General features: G+C 44.9%; 1 protein-coding gene across 2 annotated transcripts in view; it reads right to left on the bottom strand.

Moving 5' to 3' along the window:
- The window catches only part of LOC119455715 (beta-1,3-galactosyltransferase 5), a 238,683-nt gene that overhangs the window by 138,656 nt on the left and 72,528 nt on the right, over positions 1-27,499 (bottom strand). Inside the window, exon 3 of one of the 2 annotated variants that reach the window (XM_049669221.1) lies at positions 25,553-25,688. In XM_049669221.1, the coding sequence (XP_049525178.1) occupies positions 25,553-25,688 (136 nt within the window). Of the gene's footprint in view, positions 1-25,552; positions 25,689-27,499 lie in introns of those variants that run through there. The other variant, XM_049669223.1, reaches the window with a different exon arrangement.

Below are 27,499 nucleotides of genomic sequence, written 5' to 3'. Positions count from 1 at the left end.
ACATAGTAAAAGCAGCGGAAAAATTATATACTGACCTGTACAGTTCCCAATACAGCCAAGCTACTTTCATTCGAAATAGTGATGAACCGAATACATAACTAGCGATGAAGCTAGAAGGGCCTTGAAAGATATGACCAGAGGAAAAGCTGCTGGAGAAGATGGAATAACAGGACATTTAATCAAATATGGAGGAGATATCATGCTTGAAAAGCTTGCGGTCCTTTATACGCAATATCTCACAACTTCAAGTATACCAGAGAGCTGGACGAACGCCAACATTATACTAATCCATAAGAAGGGAGACGTTAAAGAATTGAAGAATTATAGACCCATTAGCTTGCTTTCAGTATTGTATAAAATATTCACCAAGATAATTTCCAATAGAATCTGGGCAACACTTGACTTCAGCCAACCAAGAGAACAGGCTGGCTTCAGGAAGAGATATTCTACGATGGATCATATTCATGTCATAAATCAGGTAATCGAGAAATCTACGGAGTACAATCAACCTCTCTATATGGCTTTCATAGATTATGAAAAGGCATTTGATTCAGTAGAGATACCAGCAGTCATAGAGGCATTGCGTAATCAAGGAGTACAAGAGGCATACGTGAATATCTTAGCAAATATCTACAAGGATTGCACAGCTACATTGGTTCTCCACAAGAAAAGTGGAAAGTTACCTATGAAGAAAGGGGTCAGGCAAGGAGACACAATCTCTCCAATGCTATTCACTGCATGCTTAGAAGAAGTATTCAAGCTCTTAGACTGGGAAGGCTTAGGAGTGGGGATCAACGGCGAATATCTCAGCAACCTTCGGTTTGCAGATGACATTGTCCTATTCATCAACAATGGAGACGAATTACAGCAAATTATTGAGAACCTTAATCGAGAAAGTGTAAGAATTGGGTTGAAGATGAATATGCAGAAGGCAAAGATAATGTTCAAAAGCCTGGCAAGGGAACAAGAATTCAGGATCGCCAGTCAGCCTCTAGAGTCTGTAAAGGAGTACGTTTATCTAGGTCAATTACTCACAGGGGACCCTGATAATGAGAAAGAAATTCACAGAAGAATAAAACTGGGTTGGAGTGCATACGGCAGGCATTGCCAAATCCTGACTGGGAGCTTGCCACTGTCGTTGAAAAGAAAAGTGTGCAATCATTGCATTCTACCGGTGCTAACATATGGGGCAGAAACTTGGAGGTTAACAAAGAAGCTCGAGAACAAGTTAAGGACCACACAAAGAGCAATGGAACGAAAAATCTTAGGACTAACGTTAAGAGACAGGAAGAGAGCGGTGTGGATCAGAGAACAAACGGGGATAGCCGATATTCTAGCTGACATTAAGCGGAAGAAATGGAGCTGGGCAGGCCATGTAATGCGTAGGATGGATAACCGATGGACCATTAGGGTTACAGAATGGATACCAAGAGCAGGGAAGTGCAGTCGAGGTCGGCAGAAAAACAGATGGGGTGATGAAGTTAGGAAATTTGCAGGCGCGAGTTGGGGTAATACGCTAGCGCAAGAGAGGGGTAATTGGAGATCGCAGGGAAAGGCGTTCGTCCTGCAGTGGACAAAAAATAAAGGCTGATGATGATATATCTTGAGGCCCATATCACTCGCTCAAAGTGACGCGCACATTGCGGTTCTTCCAGTCTGTTTGTATACAACGCAATGAGCAACATGAAATAGCTGCTCGTTCTTAACGCAGGCAATGGCAGCGCCAAAAGGTTCTTTACGTAGAATGGCGTTCTTCTCATTTCTCGCTGGTCTAAAGAACACTCTTGCGCAGTTTCACAGCCGTTTTCACAGGGACATTAGGGAAGCACGATTGGGTCATCCTGGACATCGGCCACTCGACCCATCAAATCGTCTTTCTTGCGTCCGCCGCTGGGCCTCCGTGGGATTACAACATCAGCCAAAGAGAAATGAGCTCGAATTGAGTAAAGGTGTACGAAGGTAGGTCGCTAATGGTAACATGATATGGACGCGTAGAGTTGCATCCCCTTCGGTATTGAAATGTTGCAGACGAGACGCCGGAGTCGCCATCGGTTTTTTATCGTTTGATAGCTCTGCGACGGCACTGAGCCATTAAGTTCGTATGCAGCTGAATGCTGGCGTATTCAATAGGAAAGTGGTGCCCAAGATGAGGGTGCAGCAAAAATATCCTATTCACACAATTTCTGTTACACAAGGCAGTTCTCCTAATGGACGGCATTCAGGTGTCCGACACTTACGAAACATGGGCGCGAAAACAAGACTGTCATGGCCAATAGCAGATAGCGCATATGTGAGCGGTTTTGTGAGTACGAGCGTTTTATTATATTTGAGCGGTGTACTTCAAGCTGCCCTCAATGCTCCTGCTTACACTGCCTTATAGGAAGAATGTAAGACTGTATTAATATACTGCCCTTGAGATTTGGATATTACTATATTATCGCTGATGACCTCGGTTGCCAGGCTGCATGGTAGCCGAAAAAATCTATCTATCTATCTATCTATCTATCTATCTATCTATCTATCTATCTATCTATCTATCTATCTATCTATCTATCTATCTATCTATCTATCTATCTATCTATCTATCTATCTATCTATCTATCTATCTATCTATCTATCTATCTATCTATCTATCTATCTATCTATCTATCTATCTATCTATCTATCTATCTATCTATCTATCTATCTATCTATCTATCTATCTATCTATCTATCTATCTATCTATCTATCTATCTATCTATCTATCTATCTATCTATCTATCTATCTATCTATCTATCTATCTGAAAGGACAGGCAGTAATTAAATTTGCACTGGACCACATTTATACAACCTTTTATCACACATATGCATTGTAAATGGCTATAGCCTTCAATTTTTCAGCTGACGCATCGTCAATAGCGAATTTTAATCACGAAATGGTTAAAAGATGGCAAGACAGCGGTATGCATGCATAGAGGGACAGAGACAAGCAATTGCTTGTCTGTGTCTTCTTACTGAGTACCTTTAAAGAGATGAAAATGCCTCCCCAAATATTCAGTTACTTGTCCCAACCGGGGACCCCACTGCACCATGTTGCTTCGCGTGTCTCGGATAACTCGTCCTTTCTTTTTCTTTGTCCTTGTATTTTGCTCGAGCTGTTAATCAGTTATCATGAGCTACCAACTAGCCCAAACCCGCAGTCTGGTCGCGTAGCATTTGCTAATTCTTTTTACCCATGCAGGTATCCAATCTTCATTTGCCTTTTGTGTTTCGCCGGGACCTGTCCATGCCGCGCTTGTCAATAAAGGCGAAAGCCTAAATATTTTTGCGGAATTTAGCCCAAAATGTTTGTTTTAGAGTGATTGTTTCGTAAAGATACGGAAAAGAAGAAAACATACTTCAGTGTGTCTCTGCTCCGAACTCATTTACTTCGACAGCGGCATTCCCCCACAATGAAGACGACCATCTTTTTTTTTGTTGCAGCCTTCTTCGTCAAATAATTGGGTTCAACCATTACTGTGAACAGCCGTTAAAACGCGCTTTTTAAAATTTGAACTACACACGTGGACAGACCTTACCACTGTCAGAATCCCTCTGCCTAAGGGAGCTCTATTGATTCGGTTAAATTGCATAGCTTTATGAAACCTTTTGTTAAAATCTGCTTACTACTATATCTGCTTAATACTATCTTTTTCCTATTTTTATTTTTGGAAGTGGTTCCACATTTCACTATTTAAATATTGTTACGTGGAGCTTAGGGGAGCCATACATCTCCTATATTCAGGACGTGTTGTCTCTGTGGACGTCTGAGCACCAATTGCGAGTTCTTGCTTGGCTGCTAGTGGTCGGCCGATAGGTCTCCCAAATAGATCGCGTAATTTCTGCTTACAGGCGTCGCAACTTGTCAGATCTGCCTCAGGCGTCTCGAACCAGAGTCGCGCAGTGTCCCGCAAACACAAGATGACATTCGCAAGCACTATCGTCGCGTCCCCTTTTAAGTGCGGCTGACGCGCTCATACATTGCCATCCATTCATCGACGTCCACGCCACTTGTGCCGTTGAATGTCCCGGGATCACGAGGATGCAAGAGAACGACCGGTGACGGGCCTTGCTCACACTGGGTCGCTTGGTCGGTCATTGTGGTGGAAAGATCCAGCAAGATCCAGCAAGATCGCTGCGAAGATCCAGTTCCCGGTGTTGTAGCGAGCTTACCCCGCACCTCCACCAAAGATGTTACGGGGAGATTATATATACTATGGATACATTTACAAGGTAAGGCGCACAACGCTACAGCAATGGTAAGGCAAACGGGTAGACACCAGAAAGCCATACCGTTTTCGTCGTCCAAGCACCGACCACAGGATCGCCAGTCGTGACAATATATTTGGTTCAGATAATCTCGATACATTATGTTTATTTTCGTTTGTTCTGTGTAAAACAGTAACATTTTTTCCCTTGTTCAATAGGACCACGTCCAAGCGCCTACTTGCTCAACATGACTGCAGCATGTCATAAAAGATTACCTTCAAACTTGCTTTCCTTAAATAATTTTTAAATCCAGCTTTTAATGCGAATCATTCTTTGCCTCACTTGGCAGTTTGCCGCAGGTACGTAGGTAGATAGCTCCATGCCTCACCTCGATTTTACTAAAAGAATAATGTGCGACCAACGGTGTAATCGAACCTCGGCCATCGAATACACCATTCCGGTGGTCCCTCCATTGGGCCATGATCGTGTTTTCTTTTTTTTTATTGTCTTGCATGGCACATTGGAACAACAAACAGACAAAATTGTAAAGAAAAAATTCAGAGTCCTAGCACTACTGTAAAGATGGAAGCCAGCGAAGCTGTGACTGTGGTGGGTCTGCTATAGTGAATTTATATATTATCATTATTGACTATATTGTATGTCTTCGGCGTGTTTGTCAAAGAGCAAGGACACCGGCGTCTTGTTTTCGCCCGGCGCGATGGCCAAGTAGTGCGTTTGCTGCACCAAGTCCGCCCCATCGTCATAGCCTAGCGTATGAGCCACAGCGTTCATAGCCGCGGCACACTGGACGGCATCGTCAGGGTCCTGACATCAGGACCTTGGAAGATGTGGTTAAACAAGCGTCCATCCCATAGCGAGTCCAAAGGCAAACTGCTGATAACAGCGCTAGCGCGATCTCTACGTCACGAGACAAACGGGCACAACGATTGGTGGGACGTGCAGCCGCCGAGTATCGCGATACTTATGAAAGAGGCATCGGCGGTGGCGAAGGGTATAACAATGGGCCATCCATCATCCGTTTTGACACTTGTGCAAAGGCATAACTGGCGGGAAGTCGCCGCGTACGTGGAGCCGAAATTGTGGTTCGACGCGTCGTTTTGTCCGCGGACGCGATCCGCCAGAACCTAGCCATTAACAGCTTCGCTGTAATAAGGGTGGCAACCGCTCTGAGGCGGGCACGAATTATTTAGAACTTTTTCATATGAATCATCATGCCAAATATCCCTTTAGCAGCTTCAGAATGGGCCCGGTATATCTCTCTTATATATGGGCCACGATGGATAAAGTTCTCGCGCATAGGACGTACGTTGACATCCACATGCCTCACTAGCATACGTGTCTTCCGCATACTGTGAAGGCCTAGGAGCATGATAAGGTCATATTGCACGCCTCGCGTGTTTTCACTAGTAAAAATCTTTCAACTAGCTTTCAACTAGTAAATTACATATGGGTCTAAAGGCAACTCCTTATGGATTGTGCGCTGAAGGATGTCCCAGAAAAATATGGGATCCCAACAGTCAATGAAAATATGTTCTATCATTTCCGGTTTCTTACAAAGTAAGAATTTATTGGACCAAGGTACGGATAAGCCTTTACGTTCAAGCTACTTTTCCCAAGAAGAGAATTAATATGTAGTTTAAAGAAAAATACTTTGTCGGTGAGTCAACTAGCATCCTTCTTACACTCTTTAGTACATTTTGTCCTTGACCTCCACTGTATATTGAGCGATACATGAGTATAGGAAGCATGGTATCAATGAGGTGCTTGTACAGCTTCTTCTTAGTTACTGTGCTTAAGTAATCCATAAAAAACCGGGCATTCGGTAGTCGACAGGCGAAGGCTATTTCCCGTAGGTATCCTTTGACAGACCACTCAGTACACTGCATGAAGACAGCACAAATGCCGGGAGAATACCATGTAAGCATGTCTGCATCACAGTGCGAATAAAGCTGTCCTGCCGATCCCCATTGAAAACTAATCGTGAAACAACTTGTCGCAAAAAAAAGTGAGTGAGACGAAGTTCTCCATCCTCATCTGAACGGAAGAGATTGCACTAGCTGGTTCTCTGCCCCCAGCTGGATGCCAAAATAAAAGCAGTGAAGACGCGGTGAAGTTCTTGCACACGGACTCGCGATATACGAGCTCGTATGCAACACGTTATTCAGGTAACACAATTTAGACAAAACAGAAATATTACATATGGTAAATCTGGCAAACGTAGACTAATCACGACCTTGCCGCCCGTTAGCTTTTTTTTTCTTCTTGCTCATTACACAGTGCCTCTGCGTTCTAGTCAGAGTCAAGGGGCGCTCCATGGTAGTGACTAGACAGCCGAGACCATTTCAACTTAGCAAAATATTCGGACTTATCATCGCAATTTCCTAGCCAGACACCACTACTCTTCTCCCAGCTTATCGGGTATCCTGGTGTTTACAATGTTTTTCAATTGCTGATTTAAACTCGCGAATGCTGCCTGTGTCTAAGCAAAATCACAGCGACGTCATCAGCACATTCGAGGACACTTCACGTGGGTCAATTGCAGTGTGTAGACAGTCATCACTGTTTAGGATAGAGAACCAGCACAGTGGTTCAAAATACGCGTATTCAGCAAAAATTAAGGGCGATATTGGAGCATCTCTGCCGTACACTTGAACGCACATTCACAATACTCGACACCTCACCTGAACAGTGAGCTTATTGGGCGTACTACAAGACATTTTTACAACTTCAAAATGACACGACCCACGTTCATATAATCAAGAATAGTGAAAATTATTTCATGGTATACGCGATCAAAGGTCTTTTTAACCCTTTCAGATGCCAATGAATTCTGTTGACTGAAAATTTACTTTCACCACATTTCTTGCATATTCAGAATCATAAAAAGCATACAGCTGCAGAAGAGATTAAGAATTTTCAATTATTTAGTGTGCGTTGTCAATTTACAGACCATGAACTCCATGCGAAAACTCACCACAGGAACATTACATATGAGAAGATAAACTATTTCACGTCTAGCACGCTTGGAAAGCACCCATCCAGGCACTTGAATATTATGCCCGATGCAACACACCGTGAAAAACAATGAAAGGAGTACACCCACTACATACGGCATACTCGCACCGAGCAAGTACATAAAACCGTCTACCTTCCCACTCAATTTACTAAAACATTGTGAACCCGTTATTCAAACTTGCAACATGATTCTGATCAGAACACTTTCAAGATGTACGCGACACATTTTAAGTACCATTACTTTCATTATTGCTATTGCTGTTGACGCATTTTCTTGGCGTACACAATTTTGTACACAGCGTCTTAAAGGGTTAAGGGCAAATGACAACAAAGCAACCCGATTCTCAAGGACATCACAACACAAAAAAATTGTACGACCAACATGTGTATTTGTAGCAATATTTGAACCTTCAAATACTACATGTTTGTTGTGGTCCAACTAGTATCACCATAACACTTTCTAGCCACCCGATAAAACATTCATGAAAATATTGTATTCGACGTGGGTGAGTGAGGCTTATTGGGCGATAAGACCCCACCCACCGTCGGCGACCAGGATCATCTGTTTTGAGAACTGATACAATATAAGACGGGGTGAATGAAAGAAGTACATGTTCTATGCCATACGCCTCAAAGAATACTAGGCACATTGACTGATCAAGATTATCCCTTGAGGCTTTGTAGAATGCACAACTTAGTTCATCAGATCCTGGTGCCTTTTCAGAAGCCAAGTAATCTATTGCACCTTTAGTTTCGCGGATGCTAAGCGGCTGTTCAAGACGGGTTTTAACGCATTCTTCAAGTTATAATACAAGGGACAAAAGCGCATTTTTGAAACCCGGCACTGTTGAAGCCCTGCAACCTAACTGTTCATTAAAATAATCCACGAAGTCTCAGTGAATTGTATTGGAATTGGATTTAAGCTTGTTTCTAGTAAGTTATTTCGTTTATTTCCTTTTGACAAGCATATATTTCATCGGTCACCAAGGCGCGCATTCTGGACATTTCACCAGATCAAAATTTTTTTCATGCTCTTGCTCTTATGATTGTGGCTCTGTACCTGACACAGTCGATCTGCTCGAATCAGTTCATAACTTCCCTCATTTTATTTGTGAATATTCAAGGCTTGGAAGTTTACATTGCTATTAGAGTATCGAGCTGTTCGCGAAGCTTTGTTTCATTTTTTATGTTGATGTACTGTTTTATGCTCTGTCTTTCTACAGCCTTCATTTTGATGCATGCTTTATTGTTTTCTCATGTCTGAGAATAACTTTATAAATGATCTTCTAATGGTGTTTTGAGTTCGTCAGTTGTGCACGTTGCAAAACATTAGTCTTAAAACAGTTCCGAATTTACTTTCAACTCACCCAGCTGAAGTATGCTTCTATTAAGCCCTTTTTTGTTAAAGTTTTGACTAATATTTAGGATAAAGATTGCCTACCACATTTCATTTACCAAAACTCCTATTATCTTAATCCCCCTAAAGTAGTGACAAGGAAAAATTGCGTTCTGTAGAATGCTATAGACACACTACATTGAAGAATGTAACTAAAATTTATGCAAAAGTCTTATCTAGTCGACTTCATTATGCAATGTCGATTACTATTGGACCTCACCAGACGTGCGGATAGCAATGCCGTTCACTACAAACCAACTTACGCCAAGTCCAGACAGCTCTTCAGTAATGCGCATCCCACTTTGCACTGTTTCAGATCCCGTAGATCAAAGCATTTGATCGAGTGAACCACGCCTTCCCTTTCAAACCTTTAGAATATGTTAATGGTGGTTCCGCTGTTTACATAGGTTTCGCATGTGCTACACGAACTGTTCTTACCGTATCATTCTTAATAGTAATCACTCCGAGGCAGTGCCTATTCTTGCAGTTTTCTGCTCAGACAAACCAAGCATTGACAAAGCTATACCATAGGCTGAAAAACTTGGTATGGCTGCTGGTGCGCAGATAAATTGGTAAAAAAACTCAGGTCTTTGGATTGGCTTATAGGGATGTGCCCCGACTCAGTATGCTGGTACGGAATGGACAAGCGCCACACCTAAATGCCTTTGTGTTCCTTTTGATCCATATAAGCTTAGTGCACATTACTGGCGAGAACGTGTACCGGCACTCCAACGCCACTGCGGATACTTTTACTCCACACTACCTTCTATATTTGATAGGGTGGCGGCTTGTAACTTGTTCCTGGATACAAAACATATTTTACGTACTGCAAATGCTTCATTGTGCCAGGCCTTATCGTTCAACGTTCTCACAGAATATTCGCTACTTTTGTGTGGCTCTACCTATGATCCTATGAGGGGAGATATTTTAGACCAGTATGTGCTGAAGGAGTTGGCCTGGTGCATCTATTTGCGCGACAGATTGGGTCTCGTTAATTTTTTTCGCGATATTTCACATCCAATACTACGATCATTCGTACAATTTAATTTAGTCAATGCTTTACCCAACCTGGTAGATTCATCCCAATATTCTGAGCGTGTTTGTTTATAGGGTTTTATGTATGAAGTATATTTCGCTGTGCACTTCCTCGTGGTTCGGATTTCTTCTCAATATCTCTACGCACTATTTATAAAACAACTGTATAAAGATTTCATATACATGATTTCCCCACGTCCCCTTAACCATTCTACATTCTCTAGTTTGCCAGGGCATGAAGTACTGCAGCGAGTCCGCAAGGTGCCCTTATCCCCATCTGTACAAAAACATTTTTCTTTTAATTGCACAGTGAAACGCTGCCTGTCAAAACTTAGCTGCGTAAAAAGTGTATTCTTGTATCTAATGTGAATTGTCGCCTTTGTGATGTACCTCAAACTATAGAGCATTGTTTCGTATGTTGTAAAGATGCAATGTTGTTTTGGGATGTGTTTCAAAGGACTCTTAAGAAAGAGTATTTTGAATCGGCATACCATCGGATACTTGATTGCACCTCACGGAGAACATGTACAATTCGATAAGCTTTTCTCTAATTGAACTACATAGCTCATGGAAGACACGCATGTTGGATCGAAACGCTGAAGCCATTGTTCCGTCGAAATTTCAGTATGCTCAAATGACTAGTCACTCAAAAGACATGTATGACCTAACAGAGTCTCAACACGACTGGTACCACCTTCCGACAAGTTGCCTGTTGTCGTCGCTCTTTTAGGTGCCACACTCCTTGTAGTTTTTCTATGGCGTATGATGTACTCATCGTGATTCATAGGTCCTTCCTAGGCCATCAATATGTGATTTTCTTCTTTCTGGGGTTTTACGTGCCAAAACCAGTTCTGATTATGAGCCACGCCGTAGTGGAGGGCTCCGGATTAATTTTGACCACCTGGGGTTTGTTAACGTGCACTACAACGCAAGAACCCGGGCGTTTTTACATTTCGCCTCCATCGAAATGCGGCCGCCGCGGCCGGGATTCGATCCCGCGATCTCATGCTCAGCAGCGCAACGACTTAGCTGACTGAGCCACCGCGGCGGGTCATCAATATCTGATATGTTGGCTAGTACTTGCACATTTCTTGCGTATAGTGTTAGACATGACGAATAAATACCATGTAGAAAAAAGTTGCAGGGTAACCCAATGGTTAACGCGCTCCACTTCCAACTGCAAATGACTTTACTGGCATTTGTTCAAATCCCAGTGAAGGTGGTAGTGGAGTACTTTTCTTTTTCTTAACGCTGTGGCAATGGCGATGCTGGGTATGACAAGGTGGCTTGACGACGATAGAAATTATCATTGTGTGTCGCTGATGACGACAAAGGTCATCGTCAGCGTAGCAGAATGCACTGACAGACGAGACAAATTTCGGGCACTTAACTGTTCTCGCAGTAAAATTCACAATTACCTATCAACAGGATGATGTTACCATTACTGAGCGCAGCATCACACTAGTCCTCTCATCATCTCAATAATATCAAAATAAATTTTAAGTGGCATCATTTACCACCGAATAAAATCGCACGTATAGTAGCCTACTATTAAAATTTGAACAAGCTACAAACAAATAATCGCATGCTACGACAAAGTTGAGTCAGAGAGCGATACATTTACGCGAAACTTTTAATCCTTTAATAATTTCCATGACGGCGCAGCCTAAAGTATTGCCAGAAAAACGACCCAACCACGTGCTCTTCTATCGACCGACGACCTTCTCCAAAAGTGCGCAGCTGCATGGAGTGCATCTGTCACAAAAACACAACCGCCAATCCACAGGAAAATATATCGCTCCCCGGTTACAGGCGTCCACCTTCCTTCAGACATTAGTCAAAGCACCCCCGTCCATAGCGCGCCGTCTTATACAGGCCTGCCACGTAGTTCCATAAATATATTTCAAGGTTGGCATCCCCAGAACGCCTTGTTATCTGCGAGCCATTGTTCACATTCCGCGCTGGGCCGCCGGCAAGCCAACAAAGCCCCGCACAACCCAACAAGTAACGGCAATGACAACCACCACAAATACGAGAGTACGGGCCATCCCCCTCCCCCATGGCCTTCTTAGTGCTTCTTTTCAAACCGGGCAGAAACCACTCCGTGTCCCTCTGCGCTTTATCTGACAGGAAACAGGGACACCAATACAAGGGTTAAATACTGAATCGACGACCAACAACGAGCTTAGCGGCGCTCATCAGTATTCCATTGGGAGCACGGCCCCACTTCTGTGCGGGTGGTGCGCGTCTTGTGTTTTGCCCACAGCGGCGTAACAAAAGAAAGGTGAGTCAGGAAAAGGGGAGGGTGACCCGAGCAGCGGCACATAGGAAAAAGGGGGAAAAAGTATATGACCAAAAGGGGAAAGGTTCCTGTGGCGCTTACTTGAGGAAGGTCCTCTCGGTGGTAACAACATAAAATGCCTACCCACACTTGCCGATTGCAAAATAACAGCTGAAAAGATACAAACACACATCGCGAAAAGTTGCAGAAATGTGTAGCCGGCAGAAATAAGGGAAGGGAGAGCAAAACGAGAGTGCGAGGGGGGGGGAATAGAAGAGGGAGAGAAGGAGGGAAGCCGTGGGCATGCAGGGGAGAGAGCATCAAGGTTCCATTTATACCTAACGGATGGCTGAGTGCGACGCACCGGCGTCGTGTTTTTATTGCTCCGAGGTTCCTCCCCCTTCCCTCCAATGTGTCCGAGATTGACACCTTTTATTCCGAGCACGGACAACGAAGCAGGAGAAGCGTGCGCGCAAACGCCCACACACACTTGAGACCATCCAGACGTCTCAGTTGTCGCGCCGGTGCGCTGTTTCGACGCGATGGCCACGCGTGACCACACGGTCACCCGGGCTTCTTCGCTTGCCTTTGTTTTTTTTTTTTAATATTTTGCTCGCGGTCACTTCTGCGCTGTCGTTCTGCGGTGCATCGCCGGTCCCCAGATAGAACCACTACACCGGTGATGGAGCCATGCTCGATGCCAAAGCGGCTAAGTCAGAGCGTTTTTCTTTCCGTTCCGGCACCGGGAAATGCAAAATGATACGTGCCGGACTGATACAGTGTACACGCCGGGACCAAGACACAAAAACGGCTGAACAATATGGCCGACGTACGCTGACGGGTTTCCTGGGGAGTAGTGCTTATGAGACAAACAAAGAGGGCTGGGGGAGGGAGGGTGAAAGGGGGGGGGGGTGAATAAAAGCTGATGTGTATGTCCTGGTGAGGGCTATTTCTTGATGGCGGAAGTAAAGCGCATTGGGAAAGAAAGTACAGTACCGTATATATACTGTTAAACGGCACATAAAGTTAATATGCGGTAATAATACACAGCTGTAGTGTGACATGACTGAATGCAAACGTTTTCACAAAGCATATTGTGAGCTTAATGCGTCGTATAATTTTCCTCTCTGGGTAAAGTATAAGTGTTCCAGTTATACGGACCTTCTTGCTAGATAGCTGTTTCCATTAAGAGTTCACCGTACTGTACGTCCACTGGTGATACCCTGGCGCGCTTGCAATATCAGACAGCTTGAACTAGGAAAGCAATTGAACAGCTTCAGTGGCGTGACGTTTTCTTCCGTACATCATGTGCATCGCAGGTGGCTTTTAAATGGCGCGTGGTGGCTAGCCTTTTACACCGAAGTTGATTAACTGCATTATTCTGTTCCATAGAACGGTTCTCTTTCCTTACGGTAGTAGCCATAAAAAATTAGAAAAAAACATATTTCAGAATCACGTAATGGTTTTGACAGATTAGAATATTAATTTGTTTGTTCAGTAACATTAAATGTCTCCAGCACGTACCAGTACTATGGGACACGCCAAAGGGAGCAGGACCCAGCTCAAATGGTCCCTTGAGAGTATTAATTTTGAAACTAAATTTCAGCAGATGACCGAGTTTCAGAATGTCGCGCAAATCGCATGTAACTAGACCCGAACCCTGGACCGCTTTCTTAGCTGTGTAACAATGAGGCCGTTGAACATGTGCTGTTTTTGTGATTGGAGATGAATGTGAACAACAAAGTGACTTATAGCGATGGGCAAGCGCCAACTTTATTCAACTTTGGTAACGTGTCGGGTATAGTCTGCATTAGTCGGGAGATTGCTGAACATTTCAATGAATTAAATGCTACAGGCGATCTAATTAGGCACCCCAGTTGCGCACATTAAGCACCCCTTCTTTTGTCACAATATAAGTTGACACTTATACTCACTACGTTTTTTTGCAAGAGGGCGCAAATACTTGGCAACAATCTACAGTAGAGAAGAAAAAAAAAACAACAACAACAACCGGCCCCAAACTTCTATTATCCGCTGCAAAGACGAAGTTGATTCGCTATTCTACACCTTTCTTTATGCTTTTACTGCTGGGTTTTATTGAATGTACCAAGCACGTATTTTATTTTCTGCGTTCGTTCATTTATTTTAGGCTGTAGGAACCAAGCGTCACGAACGCTAAAAACTGAAAAAGAATGCTCACTTGACCTTCAGCGTCACTTCTTCTTCAGACTTTCAACTGAAATGTAATTCCCATTTCTAGCTTTTCAGGGGAAGATTTCACTCCCAATAAATTGCTAAGCGCCTCTTTGTGCGTATGGCAGAACTCGATTGAGCTGCCCATCATGATGGACTGAAGACGCTGATTCACTGGCTCTCATAATGGAAACCGAGTAGGCGTCAAGCAAGCGTTGTGCTTTATTATTTTTTTTACTCTGTCTCCTCTCCTCATTGTGGCGTGGGGGAAACAAACAACGAAAACACAAGCTGCACCGAACGCGCTTTCAATCCATTTTCCATCGGCACCCCACCCGGTCAGCGAAGGGGACGAGACGGAAGAGGAGACGTCTCAAAATCACTCAAGTAGCCCGGCTTTATCGAGAATAGAAACAACTAAACCAGAGTGCAGTAAACCGCGCGGGTCGGTAACACCACGTAAAAGGAGGGGAGGGGTGGGATCAATACCGCCGCACCAAAACAAATAGGTCTTAGCGGTCCTCCTTACTGTTATTTTGTTACTGCCTCTTTATTCCATCAGTTCGAAGGAGTCGTCTGCGGACTTCACCACACGCACTCACAGTGCCGAGTTTATCTCCTCCTTCCGAGTCAAAGCCCTGCCAATGTAAGACTCAAGACGTAAAGAAACAATTGAAAAAAAAGAAAAGAAAAAGAGAAGTGAGCGAGCACAATTTCGAGATCATGAGTGCAGAAGGTATACAAGGAACAGTCAGCAAAGTAGGCACGGCGGCGAAGCAAGGTGCTGGAAGGCCACCTTGACTCGACAGAAATTTCCATGCCGCACCTTTAAGGAAACGAATACAAATAATGAATCAACGGCCCCGCACCAAAGCGAGAACAGACTTGCTCAGCTAACACGAGGCCAGCTAGCCATACCGGAGGAGACGATGTGTATGCCCAGCCAGTGAAAGTAATGTACACACGTTGCGCGAGGCGGGAGATCAGAAGCGCTGGAGGACGGGAGACAAAGGAGGAAGGAGGCGACTGAACAAAATCAAACGTGCGCATAGCTCAAGCCATGCACGAAAGTAAGTAGGTGAAAATGGGGGAGGGGGGTGGGAGAAAGTGATTGAAAGAGCGAGGCATCCATCGGGCGTAGTCGGTGGCTAGAAATGTCTGTCTGTCCGCGGTTCTGTGGAAAGGAGGGTTAGGCCGCGGTAAAGGCGGTTAGATATAGCCGAGTCTGGGGGCGTTCAAAGAAAGGTGCCAAGGAAAATGAAAGGGAGAAAAAAAAAAGACGAGAATAAAAAATGACGGTGCAATACGTGGGCTGCTCAGTGAGGCGTGCGAAGCGCTAAGGGCGCTTGGTGGGGCTCTGGGGATAAACTCTCCACAAGCTTCCCCCTCCTCACTACCCCACTTCGCCTCTTTCCCGAACGTCTGTAACCGCGCGCTGGCGGTAAAGAAGATTGTGGGAGGTCTTGCGAGGGAGCAAAAATAAACGGCGGCGCCCGGAAAAGGCTGTAACAAAATTGGGACACTTGCCCGTGGCTTTTGGAACGGCGTCGGCGGCGGTGGCGAAGAAAGGGCGTTATTCGAAGTGCGCTCGAAGGTGGCCCGCAGGAAAACGGATTCCGCATCGCAGACTGGCGTAGTTGGAAAAGTGCATTGTCGAAGAGAAGGAACTCTACTCTTGCTCCATTTCTACCAAAGCCACCTCGCAGGAACAGGAGGGGGCGGTACATAGGGGGCCGAGAAGGGGGTCAGGGAGGGGGGGGGGGGGGTACCAGTCCAGGTGCGATAGATTTGTAAGGAGACAAAACAAAAATTGCGCGGTGAGGCTCGGGCACTGAGGGATTGTCTTGCCGAAAAAGACACTGAAAATATAAAAACATAATGTAACCAAAAACAGTAAGTGCACGTGTCATAGCTATAGCAGGAACTCGGCAGGTTTGCGTCTCACGAAGCTGTGAATGGAAAAGGGCCTCCTCTAAGTTTCTGCGAAAACAAAGGAAAATGGGGGCCTTTAAACAAGAAAGGCCTTCGCTGAAGCTGCAGGAACACTTCTAATGGTGGCATGGTCACGTGTTTGTTTCGCTAGCGCAAGTTGGAGTGAAATGGTTGCTTTCTCTGTAGCTTTCAAGGATTCTTGTAAATGCTTTCTTTTGAGCGGCAGAGTAGCAGGCTGGAGGAGTGTTACCTCAAGCTGACTTCACTGTTTTTCAGAAAATAAATTCTCTCCTGTCCTGCTTCCTTTCTGCGCAGTGCCACTGTATTTCTTTGTAAGTATAACGACAAACACATCATGTAGGCACACACACACACAAAATCACCACCGAGTTATGACGGGCTACGTACCGCACCGCTGATGAAAGGTTAGCAGCTTGTAAATGGTTCAGCCATTACCTTGGTACTCGGTTAGAGAAGCTGTCCGCTGACGTACCTCACAGCCGAGGTTAACTTTATTGCCTAGTCGTAACTATATTCATACATGGTAAAGAAATTCAAGCAAACAAATGGCGAGTGGTGCAACAACTACAGTTTAATTGAAACTCCGTAATGTAACAGCGATGACAGTATGTACAATAATGACGTGAAGTGTTATTGTTTACAAAAACAGAGGAACCAAAACGCTAGTCACTTTGCGTTGTTGCGCTACCCAGAAATAAAACTTGCCTATATTGGGCATGCTAAAGTAACTACCTGAGGCATCTTCTTCAAACCCCATTAACTGAATAACATTCGGCTCAGTGACAAAGCTACACAGACTGATGAAGACAGGTAAAAATATCTGCAACAAACATCATGGTAGTTTTCTTTTGTACCTATCATTTTTGCACAGCGCTCGCTGCTAAAGAGACAGAGTCCGTAATATTGTTGTTTTCAGTGAACCTTCGTTTCACGATGAAGACCTTCCACAGAAAACTCACTGAAACGTCAAAAGTCCAGAACATGGCGGCACTGTACAGATTTATTGTTATCCTCACAACACCCAGTAGTGACTAAGTAAACCAGGAATTACAGTCCTAAACCCAAGTCATACGTATACTTCTTTTTTATAAACATAGATGCGCGAGTTTACTATATCAAATTGATATGCCAAATGCAAACACAGGCCTTCCAAACTAAAAGAATAACGCTAATGTTGCAGCGGCAATACTAGCTGTTGGTGATTCTAAGTAATTTTTTGGTGTAAATAGCAAATCATAGCGGCTATATGGGCTTTCTGGTAGTTCAATTCCTAATTTGATGCACAGCAGTGACAACAACACGTACCACACACACACACACACACACACACACACACACACACACACACACACACACACACACACACACACACACACACACACACACACACACACACACACACACACACACACACACACACACACACACACACACACGCACACACGCACACACGCACACACACACACACACACACACGCACGCACGCACGCACGCACGCACGCACGCACGCACGCACGCACGCACGAGACAACACAGAGCACTGCATGTTGCCTCATGTGCTTTCTAGGTCTGTATGGTTGTATCTGCACTGCAAAAAAATAGAAATACATAGATAATTTGGGTTGTAATAGATATCATATTGTACTTTACACATTATCTGCTACGATAGCTGCAATATCACACGTTACACTCTGCCATCTGCTTGCCGCATAAAGCGCCTTTTCTGCCCATGTCTGTCGCACGGCAATATTTATTCTACCCCCTACTAAATCACACTCATTTCTTCAAGTAGCGCTGTACTGGACCGCGAACTACATTATTTTACTATAGTAAGATACAACTTAAGTCCTGCAGTGAAGCCCCGCCCACGCCCTCATAACCGCCAGCCACTGTTCCGCCGCGGGGCTTGCAAATAGTTCGTACTTCGAACTTTCCCTGTTACCTACATAAGGCGGTTACCGCAAAAATAAAATTATAAACGCATAATTTTATACTTTTCCCCTCGCCTATTATAGTGGACAGTACAAGTACGATGAGGACAATCAGTGTCAAGTACGACATCATTTGAAAAGGTCGCATGACGACGATTTTGTTTGCTTCTGTGATTGGCTAGCGGAGTAACACAACCAGCGCGCGGTCCGTGTGCTTTGTTGCCAACTGCTGTTACTTTAAGTTGTATCCTACTATAATTGGTTATTCCTCCTTTACACAGTGCAAATTTAACAAATGAGTTTCGCAGAATATCAACTATCCATGGTAACTGCAGCCACAAATACGGTGTGACCATTTTAAGTTTTACAGAGTTCTTAATAAAAGATGACCTGTGCCAGATAGAAGAATGCCATTCCTTGAGCTGATATTCTCAAAAAGGCGCACATTACTTGCACGAGAAATAGACACACATACATTAATTGACGAAAACACTTTTAAATAATTGCTTTACGGCACATACTTCAACTTACGAATTGCAGCTGGTCAATTTGGAGGGAACACATTTTGAGGATGACACGTGTTTCGAGATATGTGTAAAAGTCGCGGTAAAAGAGCACCGTTGTGTTAGTTACTTTTTAGCAAAACGTTCTTTGCGTCGCAAGCGCAAAAGTAAATGCAACGCCCATGCATTTGGTCACACACTTTGGCAATGAACCTCTCGAAACTGGTGTCGTCCTGAAAATTCATTGTAAGCGGATACGTCTTGCGAACTCATTGGCTACAATTCGTAAGTTGCAATATGTACCGTATAGTATTGATTAGGGAAGTTATTTAGTGAAATTCCGCTAATTAATTGAATATGTGCTTCAATTTTTTGTGCAAGTAATGTCCACCTCTTCGAATATTCCAGCTCAAGGAATGGAGTTAAGCCATCTGCCACAGGTGATTTTTTTTTAATTCTGTAAAACTTAATGTGAATCACTCGGTATATCGACCAACATATTCGCCGCTTCATTTAAACGCTTCGAACCAAGAGGGACGCTCGCAAACCTAAAAAAAAATAATGTTTTTTATCTTCTAAACAACTTTAATAAGGTTAAGAAAAGAAAACGAAAGATGAGATCATAAAACGGCGTAACACTTTTACCAACTAAGACGGAAACGAATAATGTACACATTCACCTTATTGCATGATACACTGATTCGTGTACGCATACCTTATATTCCTTACGCCTCCTCGTAATGGTGTATTTCATGGACAGAAATTAAGAAGTGCAAGAATAAACTCCCAGCGTGATTTTCGGCATCGTACATATCCAGACATGACGTCTCCAAACATATTCTTGTTATCTGCGATAGAGCGCAAGCTGGTTAACTATAGCAGTGCCAGGCAGGCCTACGCTAACACAGCCGAACACGAAGCGCCTTGTGTTCTGAACGTGGCTGCTGTCTAATCAGTTGTTAATTCGTCATTCAGAGCTTTACCTTCAATATCTCGGGTGTTCAATAAGCAATATCAGCTGTGCTAATGTCAGTATCGAGGCGGAAAAGTATAAGAGTTGCACATGTATTTCTGACGCTGTGTATTTCTGATACCTTTCCGTTTCAATACTGACATTAGCACGTGTTGACATGATTGCTTTATCAGTACAAAAACAGGAAGGTTGATTCGTAAGAGCTTGACTAACATCATACACATTCCCGCCGCACATAATAGCCAGAGCGCGCTTGTCCAGAGCGTGGGTTGTTGTGCGCTAAATAGGAATACATTTCCGTACTCCGCTGCCGATAGACGCTCGTTAGAGAAAGTGCGATTCCGAAGATGTAGTGCCAGACAGGCAGGCCAATGCCAATAGGGCCCTTCACGCAACAATAACGGTCGCTGCTGTGAGTGCTACAGGGCATTTTTGTCAGTAAGCAGGCCTTGGTATCGCAGCCTGGCATGTGCTATAAGCCTATCATGCACACGATGGGAGTCCTCGGCAGAAGAGAACTACGCAGCGGAACGCCTGGGTAGAGGTGGCCAGCGCAACCGGCTCCCCGTAAGACATCCGATACGTTGAAGTAGTAGCCTCTGGTGAGTGTACATAGACACCCCGGAGCGGGCTGCCACGTGCTTTTGACAAGCCTGACATAGGATCTGCAATCACGACGACATTTCCAGAGACGCTGCTCCAAATTTCGGTGTTACGTTCAAATTACGACTGGTTTTCTTCCAATAAGCAAGCTAGCTGTAATTAACGTGATCGTTTGACACCAGTAAGTCATATCCTACAGGCATCACGGGGCAGCGAGAAAGTACGGTGTTTTCCTCAACCAAAATGACGACCTTATACGGCCATACTACTGCGACACAAGCCAAAAAAAAAAAGAAAGAAAGAAGGAAGAATACACAGAATGACCCTGAGACCACACGCCATCTCGTAGGTTCACACACGTTAGGCGCTGCAGTGATTTTCCGGCGCTGTTTTCGGACACAGTATGGTAGTGCCCACTCTGCCGAGCAGGTGCTATTTTCGAACGCCACAGTCCTGCTTCTATGAGCAATTCGCGGAGGAACATCCGCTCTTGGTGCACGGTGATTCTTCAGGTGGTCAGCGATTGGACACGAGATGAGAGACGACGCGAGACGCGAGGGCCAGGAGCAGGAGCGCCATCACAGATGGAACTTGAATGCGGGTAGAAGAGGCTAGAAGTTGGTGGCACAGGAGAAGGAGAGAGAGAAAAGAAAGGAAAACGACGAGAAATTGTTTTAGTAAGAACTTGGAAAGGTCAGAGGAATTGGCTAAACAAAGTCGCTCCTCGGTTATAACGGACCCTTTGTGTACCTCTCAAAACTGTACTTGAGCAAGCCCTCTATCATCACAAGACGATGAAAAGTGAAATTGACCGAGATAACTTGGAAGAGAACGTGCGGAGTCACAGGAAAATTACTTGTGCATAGGTGGTTCAGGCTCTCATATTTGGTACTTTTGAAATACCATATTTTATACTGCACATATGCATTTTTAGTATTGTGCGGTTGCTCCTAGATCTTGTCATATGCAGTGCTAAGTTCACAAACTTAATGACGCTTTTACGAAATATAAGCTCAGGTTCTCGTTGGACGCTGTTGCTTGTTCAATGCCGTTTGATATTTGTCTGCGGTAGTCGAAGTTTGGTTGACATCTATGCTGTCTCTATTGACGAACCCACATTGTAATGTCACATTTGCTTGTTTTTGCCGATGAGTTTCTGCATTTAGCATTCACAAATGCATTATAAATATTTTGTCTAGGGGAAAGAAGTCCATAATCCGAGTATTTTACTTTAACGTATCCGTAATAACGAGAAGTGACTGTATTCAGCTCGTTAAATGACGCGAGAAATGACGATGTTTAAAAGAACAAACAATACACGTTCCCCTACCAACGAGCGGCAGAGAAACAGAGCGACTGACCATGTTGCAGTGCATGGTACACAACACTAGTCGTTGTAGTTAATACAGCAAAGTGCCCAACCAAGTCCATCTTTAGTGTGCAAAGTGTGAGATTGGTTACATGTTCCAACAATTTCACGGTGAATTTAAGCCACATTGCAATAAAGAAAATTATAATAATGCAAAGGCGCAATGAAGGCCGCAGTGGACATGCGGTAAAACACAGGAAATCGACAACGGAGTGAGAATTAGAAATCATGAACATGGAACACGAAACGAAATTTTAATTTGACATTCGGCATAGCTACAGGGAATCAATTCTTATTCTGGCTAATGCAGTACAAGGAAAGCAGTAATTAAGGTATTCGAAGCTCCTGCTGGAAACGGAGGTAGAAGACCAAGAATTTTTCATCTCCCATAAACTATTTGATACAAGTATACCGAAGATGTTCGCTCTGACAAAAAAAAAAAAAGAGAAAGCGGTTTATAAAAGCACGTAAAAAGTGTTTAAAGAGCCCCTCCTGTTTTCATGAACATTTCTAAAAACCTAATAATATAAAACCCCTCAGACAACCGTGTTATTCCAGTGTACAAGCTATAAATAACATTTCCTGTTATTGCTCCTGAAAAACACAGGACACACCAACCGTGCTAACAAAAAAAAGTAAAAACACAGACAAACAATCCTGGGCTGTAATTCAAATTCGAAGATAAAGTGCTAATTCCAGCTCTTCCACCAACAAAGAGTAGGAATATTTATTTCTAAAATCAGTCATTGATTGTCATTAATTATCAGTTGCAAAGCTCTTGTCCTCATCAAATGCGTGTTGTTAGTACTAAGAGTTTTCAAACAGAGAGATTAGAACGCAAGATACGAATTAGAAAAGAAAAAGGATTGACGCAATATGGGTCATTTGTTACAACGCATTAAATAACATCTGTTTTTCAGAAAAGATACGATTCAGTGAGATGAATGTCTGCGAACTCCTTTCCAGACACACAGGAAGTATGCACTTAGAAACTGTTCCGGTCGGGCTTACAGTTCGAAGTGCAATGAACTTTTTCTTAAATTCTTTCTTGAATTTGACACTTTTTACACGGCATCTTGGCACCCGTTGTGAGCGTCGATCCGAGTCGCTTTCACACATGGTACGCAGAGAGATGCGTGGTGGCGCATGAACATTTAGACAAACTTAGCCTGACACGATCTTTTCAAACAGCAGTCAGGAAAAAAAAAAAGATTAGGTGGCGCTCCGGCCATATCTTTTTTGCCCCTAAAGCTTTTTCAAGGCTAGAACCACTTGTAATGAAAAACATCGCGACCTTGACGATGACGTCAATATGATAACAGCGGCAAGTTGCCTGTGAATCGCGTACATGAGAAGCAATATGCTTCTAAGGAGATTTCAAATATACATTGACTTCCACATTTTGAAAAACAGAAGTAAATTATAAACTCTACGGGATTTTGTTTTGGCCTACATATTTTGACAAATCATAGCTCAAGGCCGGCGATGATAAAATTATTCTAGCTACAGAACGCGCCTGACACTTACAGGGGTATCGCAGTCCCGATTGGTAAGCTGTGCGTTGTTACATGACTGTCAACTGATGGGCGAGTGGCAGAACATGGTGCGTTCGAGACAGTGGTGCTCAGGTGGTGCAACTTACGGCGTTGAGTATAGTCTAAAAGCGCCTTTATCAAAAATAGCAACAGCAGGCCCACTTTTCTGAGACCACGACCACTCCTTTGCAACCTCCAATGTTCACCGAAGTGCCCCACTGCATCCTTGGACATGCGGAATCCAGAAGAATTACGCGATGAAACAATAACGTTCATCAGGTGTGTGTTATTGCTGTCTCATCCGTTTCGGTTTGCTCAGTCAACCAGCGGGAATTAAAATCAATGATCCCAGAAAGTGGTTGATCCGGAAGAGGATCCTTGGTTCTAACTGAGATTGAAAGGTACGGGCTGGCACGAACTCTGAATGATCGGTGTCAGAATTTCAAGCGGGTGAGGCGGAGCTATTTCATAAAGTCAGGCCCAGTCACTGCAGTAGGCACAACTTTTTTGATCACAATTTATCAGTCGGTCTTGTTTGTTCGCGATACTAAATAGACGCTTCTTAGTTTTCAAAAACTATTAAAGCGATAACAGGGCACAGCTACATACTAAATTAGCAATACATGCGTAGTCGCAATTATTTTTGTGTTAGGCATTGAAAAAGATAATTCTGATTAACAACGAGACGCACAGAGTAAGTCAAAATGACCAAAATGACCGGTACTGGATGGTTTTATTTAATTCAAGGTCAGTATCATAAATAACAAAATTAACGGTGTAAACAAATTTGCGTCCTCTTTATATACATTATTGTGCTGAGCGGTAACATTGTTGGGGAGCGAGAGAGGACAGATGGACAGGCTCACTAGCCATTCGAATGGAGGGTACCGCCGATATGACATGTGTACCATTTCTCTAGGGATTGCCAGTGCCCAGTTCGTCAGAGGCACTTGTGCGTGGTTCCCAGCGCATGTGCTGCTCATAGGAACGTTTCAATAAATCATAAGCTGCTTATGAGCGTCTGTCCTGTTCGCCTGGCCCGGCAATTTTTTCGCCCAGCACAATGAGAAATATGCAACACCAACTAACCCAACAGTCTACAGTTCTAAACTCTTTATACTGATATCGTTAGGCACCTTCTCTCACGTTCTTCTTTTTAACAGCGAAGCTGTTCTAGCTAACCGTAAAAAGTGGCGCCTGCTGTCGCAGAACCTCGCCGAGCTATGACGTCACTGCATTCTCGCGGAGCGGCGTGTGCCTCGCCTCCTCTCCGTGCCATGCACATGTTGCCTTGACGTGGGATGTGAAGGAGAGGGAAGGAGAGCATGCGCGGCGCACGCAATGCTCGAGAGAGGGAAAGAGAAAATGAGAGCGAGATAGAGAGAGAAAGAAATTGTAACAGCACTAACGAGGCAACGCGCAGAGCTGCTGCCGACGCCACCCGCGTTGCCTAGCCACGCATGCGCCGAAGCAGTAGCGATGACGTCACCTCGCGTTGCCGTAATCGCCGGCGCAGGTGCGCGATCGCTTCGCCCGACACAGACACGGCTCATGCCTGTCTGCCTGCCTGCGATTGCGGCGTGCCAGGAACATATATAGCCAGGAACGTATATAGGCGCCGACGCGTCCAGCGCTAGTCGCGCGAAATGTCGCGAAAAAAAAATTAAATTATGGGGTTTTACGTGCCAAAACCAGTTCTGATTATGAGGCACGCCGTAGTGGGGGACTCCGGAAATTTGGACCACCTGGGGTTCTTTAACGTGCACCTAAATCTAAGTACACGGGTGTTTTCGCATTTCGCCCCCATCGAAATGCGGCCGCCGTGGCCGGGATTCGATCCCGCGACCTCGCGCTCAGCAGCCCAACACCATAGCCACTGAGCAACCACGGCGGGTAAATGTCGCGAAAGGGAAGGTACCTTGAAAATGGTCGCTCGAGAATACCTTCCCTACTTGCGTAGTTAAGGAAAACCAAGTTAAGACGTAGCAGCAACCAAGTTAATACCTAGCAGTAGCCACCAGTGAGACTTGAGGATTGACTACTTTCGCTGTGCCTAAGCTTTGCACGACGGAGTGCAAAATTGCCCGCATTGTTTTTTTTTTTTTCATGTGTCTGCCCTCAAAACTGACGTGCCCTTGTCACGCTAATGAAATGTAAACTTCAAACGTAATGTCAACCATGTAAGGCAGTGTCTACAAAGCAAATGAAATTGACACCATGACTGCTCCGGGTGCGAGCCGCGCCACTCCCAGCAAGGAACAGCTTATCGTGTATAGGTTCGGGTTCTCGTGCGTGCGAACAAGGGCGTTTCCGTATTTAGCCCCACAGAATCGGTGCCGCCGTGGTCACATCATTCACACCTGCCCACCTTGCGTTCAGCTTGAACGTTGTACGATGTAATTACACCGACAGAGGTATGCACACTCACCGTAAGAGCAGAGATGCACACGCCTTATCACCCACAATACACAAACATGCAGTTAGCGAAGGAAGAAAAATAATTTTAGGCACTCACAATCTATCCGAATGAGCTTTTCGACGAACATTGTCTTGAAAGAAGGGGCATCTGCCGAAACTTCGCATTTGTAGTTGCCGCCCGTGAGGTGATCCACATTGCGGATGAACACGGTACCGTTGTTTGAACGCTGCAACTGGAGGATAACAAGAGAGCGGAGAGCACTCAGTGAGTCCCTCATACAGTGTTCGCTTCTTCACTTTCCAAGCGTACTCGAGTGCATGCGATATAGTTATGCTGTCAAGCGTAAGCATAAAAGTGAGAGACGAATCAGCACGTGACTTATATCATGCAGTTCGTACAAGTTAGTGGCCGGCTAACTCTGCTGTGGAGCCGCAAAACATTTGTGCCCCAAGCACTCAGCCCTCCAATCCAGGTGCACTCGTTTGTATACGCGCGATTCTTCGAAGCTTCTTACACTTTTCGCAACCTTACACGCCTCTTTGAAAGCGTTCTCTTAGTTTTCTCAGACGCCCGGCTCTTCTCCTGAGATAAAAAGAAAGAACGTAGCCTGAGGCGCTGTGTGACGAACGCGACAGACGATTAACATAGTTCTCGCCTCTGCGCAACGTATTACTTTGTTCGTCTCTACCGTAGCGTGGCGAAAGGAATTCGCGTTTTTTTTTTCTTCTTCTTGTCTGGGCGTCTTCGAGCGAGGCAAGAATAAAAATTTTGCCGCAGGACGACGTGCGCGTCATTCCACACGCAGCATGCAACGCCGCGACGCCTGCGGGCACGGTATCTTGCTGCGTATATATGCGCGAGTGTCACGCGTCGCAAGCGCTAGTAGTGCGCGCCGTAGCACTGGGACAAGTCGCGCTCGCTCGCGGGTCGTTGCTCGAGTCTCGCATGCGCGCAGTGCTCGTCTTCAAAAAAAAAACTATATATAAAAATGAAACAACACACTCGTAATCATCAAAGACGTTCTCAAAAACGACGACGACGACAACGCGCAGTTTTCAGTGAACTGCGACATTGTCGGCGGCGCCGAAATCCGCGCAGTGGGCACGGAGCTCGCGCCTATACCTGTGTATGCGCTCTCCAAGGCGCGCAGGCGGCGGGCGATCGTTCGAGGAATCAAGACAAACGACGAGGAGGGGGCATCCTCGCGGCGGTATGTAGAGAGAGGAGTAGTGCATTTGCATTCCCATTACGATTGCTAGGCTGTTGCGCGCCACCACATATGAAAATGGCGGAATAACGAGCGCGAACTGCATTACATTACGCGCGCGCTCTTCAAACACTGGCACGCCTTCTCGCCCATTGCGCACCCTCCCTTCCCACCACGCTGCGGAGATGCGGGGAACAAAGTTACAGGCGCTGCCGCTCATTACCATAATAACGAGTGGAGCGGAATAGAAAAAAAGAAAGCGCAGCGCATCGTGTGTAAATCTTGTAAGCCGAGCGGTGGCCCGCGTTACGCGCGCGGGAACCCCCTCCCCCCTACCCGCTCGAGAGCTTGCTTCTCGGTATTAATAACAAATATTTAATGCGGCGAATCCTGCGAAACACCTCTCACTGGCACCCGCGTCGGTATATATGCATGGTGCGCGGGCCCTATAGCTGCCGAGTCTGTGCAAGTAACGGAAGCAGCCGAAGCAGCAATCTCTGTGCTGCCCCCCCTTGAACCTCTTCGACTTTCTTGCGCTGTTCGTTGCTTTTATTTGCTTCTGGCTGTTGAGTGTGGCACTCTTCTGTGCGCTATAAGGTTGTGCGAGCTGCCAGCGCCTGCATAAAAAAAAGCACTTCACGTGAAGTGCTGCTTTCCGAAATCTGCACACCGGACACGAGTGTGTGGCTGTCACGGACGTGCGATGTGAGGCATTCGGAAGCTTGCAAACCGCGCGTGGCTCGATGTGCTCTACACCTGCCGAGCATGAGTGATTGTGTGCCCGCATGTCTTGTTTACATACGGACGTTAGACTGCCAGGGTTATTTACTATTGCC

The sequence above is a fragment of the Dermacentor silvarum genome, chromosome 6 (genome assembly GCF_013339745.2).
Source record: "Dermacentor silvarum isolate Dsil-2018 chromosome 6, BIME_Dsil_1.4, whole genome shotgun sequence".
NCBI classification, from domain to species: domain Eukaryota; kingdom Metazoa; phylum Arthropoda; class Arachnida; order Ixodida; family Ixodidae; genus Dermacentor; species Dermacentor silvarum.
This window is presented reverse-complemented; position numbering and strand designations above follow the sequence as displayed.